This window comes from Eleutherodactylus coqui, chromosome 10 (assembly GCF_035609145.1).
Source record: "Eleutherodactylus coqui strain aEleCoq1 chromosome 10, aEleCoq1.hap1, whole genome shotgun sequence".
NCBI classification, from domain to species: Eukaryota; Metazoa; Chordata; class Amphibia; order Anura; family Eleutherodactylidae; genus Eleutherodactylus; species Eleutherodactylus coqui.
In genome coordinates, this window is record NC_089846.1 from 58,191,463 (window position 1) to 58,198,219 (window position 6,757).

At 45.9% G+C, this 6,757-nt stretch overlaps 1 protein-coding gene across 1 annotated transcript; it reads right to left on the bottom strand.

Moving 5' to 3' along the window:
- Window positions 1-475: 475 nt before the first annotated feature.
- On the bottom strand, window positions 476-6,757 carry ATP6V1G2 (ATPase H+ transporting V1 subunit G2). The gene is made up of 3 exons (XM_066579818.1): window positions 6,530-6,757; window positions 5,416-5,516; window positions 476-887 (listed from the first exon to the last, which is right to left on the bottom strand). Exons 1-3 carry the CDS (start codon window positions 6,609-6,611, stop codon window positions 711-713), a joined length of 360 nt encoding a protein of 119 aa, XP_066435915.1. The 5' UTR covers window positions 6,612-6,757; the 3' UTR covers window positions 476-710.

The following is a 6,757-nucleotide window of genomic DNA, read 5'->3' on the forward strand; positions in this document are numbered from 1 at the left end:
TGCCTGAGGATCGCATTTTCACAGAAGCGATGCGCGGCCTTTTTTTTAAATGAAAAACGCCTTCCATCGGCGTGAAAAACGCACGTTGGCAAGTGCGATATCGTGCTCACCTGTGTCAATCCAGCCTAAGTGGATGAGAACGACTGAACGAGCACTATATAAACTGCAGGATAAGTGAAGGCAACGATGATTTGTATGCCTGCATAAAATGAACATTGAACGAAAAGCAAATGTTTTTTCGTTCGTTACTTGATCATTGGCTGTGTTTGAATAATGTCTTGACCGATAATAGTTCCGTGTAAAAGGGCCTTTCGGCATCTGGGCCTAGTAACCTGCCTACCCCTCCCCACCTCATACTTTCTACAAAACAATTGAATGGCGGTATGAGATACAGCGATCAACCAGACGGAATTTTCAAATAATGGGATGAACTCGCCACACAGTCTACCTCGTGTACACGGAGCACTATCAGAGGTTAACATGATATATTGTGTCTTTATTGTTCCATACAATTAAATAACAGAGAGGATTATGGTTAAAGATACAGCAGCAACAGGGGAAGGGGCTCAGCAGCTCCGCACCTCATGGAAGGAAGCATCCCTGGGGCTTTTAAGAAGGCAACCGCATAGACGTCAAGGCCCTCCTGCTATACACGACATGAACACTTGTACTCCACATATGCACGGCTATAGGGGAAACCAGCGGGACACTCAGTAGTTGGTGAAGCGATAGTTGGCGTGCAGTTCGGCTTTCACGTCGCAGACCAGGCTCAATAATCTCCTCAACACAACCTCTTTATTCTTCCCATGGCTGTTCTGGACCATCTGGAGTGTCTGCCGGGTTCGGGTCTCGATCTCAGAGGACAAGTCCCCCTGGGTGCCCAAGGCCTGTAAGCAAGATGTCAGAACATACAGAAGGTGAAAAGTAGAGAAATCATAGCAAAGATCAAAATCCCCTCCTCTGCATGATAGTATTGGGTTTTGTTTCACCTGCCATGCCCTCGGATTCACTCCCCAAGCCTTTGCCTGTTAGGCCTCTATCACACGGGCGATATTGCCGATACAAAATCGTGGCAATACCGCAGCTTTGTTCCCACGATTTTGTAGTGCCAGCGATGCTTTTTCTTGAGAATAATATTGCATTCGCCCGCGATAAAATAGCGCAATTTTTTATCGTGAAAGTCAATAGCGGTTTATAATGTTAAAATTACAATGCATGAAAATCACAAGTTCGTGTGATGCGATAAACGAGGAGGCCTAATAGGGAAACATGGGAGATAAGAAATAGCACATCGCCGAAAGATAGATCGTGCTGCGATTTTTTTTTTTTCAAAATCTCGCAACATCGCATCAGTGAAAACATCGCTAATGTGAAGAAAAACATTGAAAAGCATAGGTTTCACAAACATGCATTTTGTAGTGCCCGTATGAAAGCGGCCTTAGAACTGTAGATCCAGCCTCTGAACAAAGGCAGTCCTCCATCGGTTCTCACCACCCAGTAGCAAAATGATGGGACCACCCTGGCCTGGGCCCCCTGTGCAGGGGCTTCACAACATATGGAAGATCTTATGTGTAAGCTGTGCGCCGCCATCCAACTGAAGTCAATGAGATTTAATGAGGAATAAGTACAGTTAGTCCCCTACTTGTGAACAGGTTCCGTTCCAGGAGCCTGTTCGCAAGTCCGAACAAATGGTAGTATGGAGCGGGATTGCAGGTGAATCCCGCGCCATACAACGTCGGGTGCCGGCTGTTCTTACAGCGGGCACCCGGCGGCAGCAGTTCCGATGAGCCGCGCCACTCGCCGGAACTGTTAACACTTTAAATACCGCTCTGACAGTGGTATTTAAAGTGTCAACAGTTCTGACGAGCGGCACGGCTCGTCGGAACTGCTGCCGCCGGGTGCCCGCTGTAAGAAACAGCCGGCACTCGACGTTGTATGGAGCCGGATCCACCTGCAATCCCGCTTCATACTACCATTTGTTCGGACTTGCGAACAGGCTCCTGGAACGCAGGACGCTGTGCGGTTGCTAGGCAGCCGGGGACCTCCTGAAAGGCCCCAGGGCTGCCTATGCAGAGTGCCCATCAAGCGCACGGCTTGATAGGCGCTCTGCATAGACAGCCCTAGGGCCTTTCAGAAGGCCCCCGGCTGCCTAGCAACCGCACAGTGTCCCGCGATCTGACCGGACAGGCTTGATAGAAGCCTGCCCGGTCCCTGCACAGTATGATGTCATGCCATAGCATGACATCATAGTGTGCAGGACAGATTGTTCGCATCTTGCGAAATTCATAAGTCGAATGTTCGCAAGTCGGGGACTATCTATATGTTTTTTTGCCAGGGTGTACAAAAAGAAAGTAGTAAGGCTACATTCACACAGGCGAGCGCGATACCGGGCCGAGAAACTCTGCCTGATATCACGCTTGTCAATGTGCGTTTTACCTGCTGATAGAAGGCATGTACCACATCACCCATTGTTTTCAATGGGACCTTAAAGACATTCGCATCGCACTCACATGTATACATTCCACAGCATGCTAGTAAGTTTACGTCCTGGCAGCCTGGTACTTCCCGCAACAGGACGTAAACTTGCGTCCTGGGGACAGCGTGGGATCACATATGATCCCGCGCTATCCCGCAGCGGGAGCCGGCTGTCAGTCACAGCCGGCGTCCTGCTGCAACAGCGGGGGGGCATCGGAGATGCGCCCCCCGCTGTTAACCCCTTCCCTGCCGCGATCTAAGTAGATCGCGGCAGGGAAAGAGTTCACAGAGGGAGCGCGGCTCCCTCTGTGTCTCCGGCCGGAACTCGCGATGTCATCGCGAGAGCCCGGCCTGTCACCATGGCAACAGAACGCCAGACACTGGCGTCCTGTATTGCCTATGCCTATAATCGCTGTACAAGCGATAACGCATGGCAGAGCAGTAGCTCTGCCATGCCTTATGACAGCGATCATCAGGGCAGTGATTAAAGTCCCTTAGAGGGACGCAAACAGTGTAAGAAAAACAAAGATTTAAAAAATGAATTGAAAAAAATGTAAAAAAAAGTAAAAAAAACATTTTTTTATGCTTTTTCTCAGATTAGCATAAAAAAAGGTAAAAAAAAATAAAACCCCACATATTTGGTATTGTCGCGTCCGTAACGACGCGTACAATAAGTTGCACATGCTTTTGACTGTGCACGAAAAAAAAAACGCTAAAAAACTGAGGCAAAATGCTAATTTTTAGCATTTTGCCTCACTAAAAACGCAATAAAAGTGATCAAAAAAGCCGTATGTACCCCAAAATGGTACCAGTAAAAACTACAGCTCGTCTCGCAAAAAATAAGCCCTCACAGAGCGCCGTACATCAAAAAATAAAAAAGATACAGGACTTTGAATGCAGCGATTTAAAATAGAAAAAATATTTCCAAAAAAAAGGGTTTTATTGCAGAAAAGTGGGAAAACCTAAAAAAAATGTAAGAATTTTGGGATCGTTGTAACCGTACCGACCCGCAGAAAGAATGGAATGTCTCATTTATGCTGCATGATTAACGCTGTAAAAAAAATAAAAAAATCTATGGCAGAATTGATGCGTTTTCTCTCCCTGCTATCATAAAAAAAAAAATTTTACAATATAGTCTATGTACCCAAAAGTGGCACCGATAAAAACTACAGTTCGCCACGCAAAAAACAAGCCCTCATACGGCCGCGTCGACGGAAAAATAAAAAAGTTATGACTTTTGATAAACGGAGAAGAAAATCCGCCAAAAATTGTTGCGTCCTTAAAGCCCAAAATAGGCCATGTCATTAAGGAGTTAAGGTCCCATTGAAAACTATGGGTGATGCGTTCCGATGGATGGGAAAAAATGGGACATGCAGTGGTTTTCTTTTCTACTTTGCAGCATCGCTGTGAGGGGGGGAAAAATCACTTATGTGTATGGCTGCATTCAAAAGAATTGAGTTCATATTCGCACTCGTGTGAATGTTAGCCTCAGGCTTCTTTCCCGCCGTTTTACTGGTCGGCCGATATACGCTACCATCTGTGGCATTAAAGCTCCTGAACGGGTGCACAGATCTAACGTATGTGCGCCGGTTCACGCGGCATGGACCCTGGCGCATGTATGCCGAGGCTACCATGCAGTCACCCCTTTCCCCTGCCTCCTCCTCACAGGCTAACCTCTGCTCTCCTCCCCGCTTGCTCTTTGCCTAGCTCTGTCCCTGTCCCACGCCTTGTCCACAGCCAGCAATGGGAGGAGGTGGGGCAGGCGGTGCTTAGCTCCATCCCCACCCCTCCCTTTTCAAAGAGTGAGCTGGGAGGAGAAAGGGGGAAGGAGTTTAGCAGTCAAGACTATCTTTTGGGCCCGACGTAAGAACACCCGACGCTATATTGGCCTGGCTGGGCGCTTTTACGCCTCAGGAATACGGCCATGTGATCTGATGCATTGGAATCCGATGCATTAGATCACAGCGTATATCGGCCGGCCGTGAAAACGGCAGGCCGATATACGCTCGTGGGAAAGAAGCCTAAGGGTGGTTTCACATCTGCAACAGGAATCCTGCTTTCCTGCTGCATTCGGCGAGCAGGAAATGGGGAATCCCCATGGCCAAACCAAACAGTGTCGGACTGACCCCATTAACTAGCTGTCCAGTATTTTCAGCTGGATCTGCAATGGAACCTCCAGCTGGAGGTTCGGACGCAGATGTGAAACCGAACTAAGTAATAGCCAAAATGAAAAAAAAAGTCTCCCTTTTCCAGAACTGGTTCATACCACTCACTTAAGGCCCATTTAAATTTAATATTTGTTGCTCAAAATTCGCTCAAATGAACGAAAGTGTGCAATGATTGTTACGTCTAAACGCAAAACACTGTGCATTTTCATTCGCGTTTAGCCTGAATAAAAATAATCAGCAGCTTGCTCACTTCTTGTTCCATTTAAACACTCACCGCTCAATGTTACACACAGGAATGTGAAGCGCTAAATGAGAAGTGAACGATTCTCAATGATGATTTTCCTGTCCAAACATTCTACACAACTACAAACTAATTAGCGGTGACGTCACTCGCTGGTGTGCTCATTTAAACAACAATCAGCTTGTATAAAGGGAGCATTACACACCAGGATGTGGCATACGCTGGAAAGAAGGGTAGCCTAAACATTCCTGCAGTGATAATATTTTGTGCTATTTATCTAGTGTTATAGAAAAATAATTGTGCATGTATAGCACTCAATGCCAGTCTGCGGCAGCTAAAGCCAACAATAAAACGTTGTTGTATTAGAAAGTGCATGGCTTCGGAAGGGGGAAATATTAATAATGAAGAACATTACCATCATAACTAAACATTTATAGAACATAGGAATTGGTAACTTCTAATTTTAACCCACTATATAAATATGTTGTGCACATAAAACCGCTTGCTGCTCAGTAATGCATGACTACGTACGGTGCGTTGCTGGGTCTGGAACTCTCTCTCTCTTTCTATCCGATATTGCTCAATTTCCACTTGAGCTTCCTCTTTTGCTTGCTTCAGTCTCCGGGCTTTACCTGCAGAAGATAAACAGAGATTAGATTTGATGTCTAAGAAAAAGTAAGTGAACCCTTCGGAATTGATTACTAATAAAATGTGGTCTGATTATTAATTCACAGTTATAGATAAACACATAGCACACAAACCGTTGGATTGCTCATGTCTTCTATTGAGCACATTGAGTAAAAGGGCCCTAAGTGAACCTCTGTGCTAATAACTTCTCCAAGAGCTAATTTGCAAAAGGTATTTCAATTGAAGGGTTTGTAGTAGAATGAACTTTTATCAACTATCCATAAGCCTGATCGGCAGGGGTCTCACTGCTATGAGGAGGAGATTGAAGGGAGAAATGGACGTGCATTCGCTGTGCCCCTCTATTAATTTTCAATGGGACTGCTGGAAATAGCCAAATCAAAGTACAAGTACTTGGCTATTTCTGTCAGCCCCATCAAAATGAATGGAGTAGCAGTTGCACATGCAATCTAATGTCACTGTTGATGGGAAAAGCAACCCTATGGTGACAAAAAGAAGATGGATCGGTGGGGATTTCACTGGTGAGACACTCACTGATCAGACCTTGTACCAGAAAATTAATTTTGGTACAACTCCTTCAAGCAGATGAGATTGGAAGTGTGGGTGTAACAGGTGCTTTGCCATTTAAATAAAGACATACAAAGCCTGGTTACTGAGAAATCAATGGGTGGCATCGGACTGTCAATCAAGTTTGACATGTAATAGAGACGCAAGAAGCGTGAAAAGGCTACAAGAGCATAGCTAAAAGCCTCGGTGTACATCAATCCACAGGTAGACATTTAGTGGATTCAGCTTCTATCCATAGTATTATAACAGTGGAGTGATATGAGGCCCTCTTATCTGGTTGATGACTGAGACCGGTCAAGTGTAGCCCACTGAATCTCAGCTGTTATATCACATAGGGAGCCAAGTGCAATTTACCCTTTGGGTGTAAATTAGGTGCACTCCCTGGATGGATGGATGGATGGATGGATGGATAATTAGTATGAAGAGCTCTTACGTTTCCTGGCCTCTGACACCCTCTCTGCAGCCCTCTTCTCTGCCTGCAGTAGCTGTTGGATTCCCTGGGATTGGCTGGTCATGGCGATACTGCAGCGATATATAATATAATATATTCAGATCTACCGTCCAGCGGATTTTGATCTGTGTATTCCCTTGCTGTCCCTGTGTCCTCGGCTCTCACTGCAGTAGTCACACACGTACGCTCCTCCTCAGCATCATTCTCTCC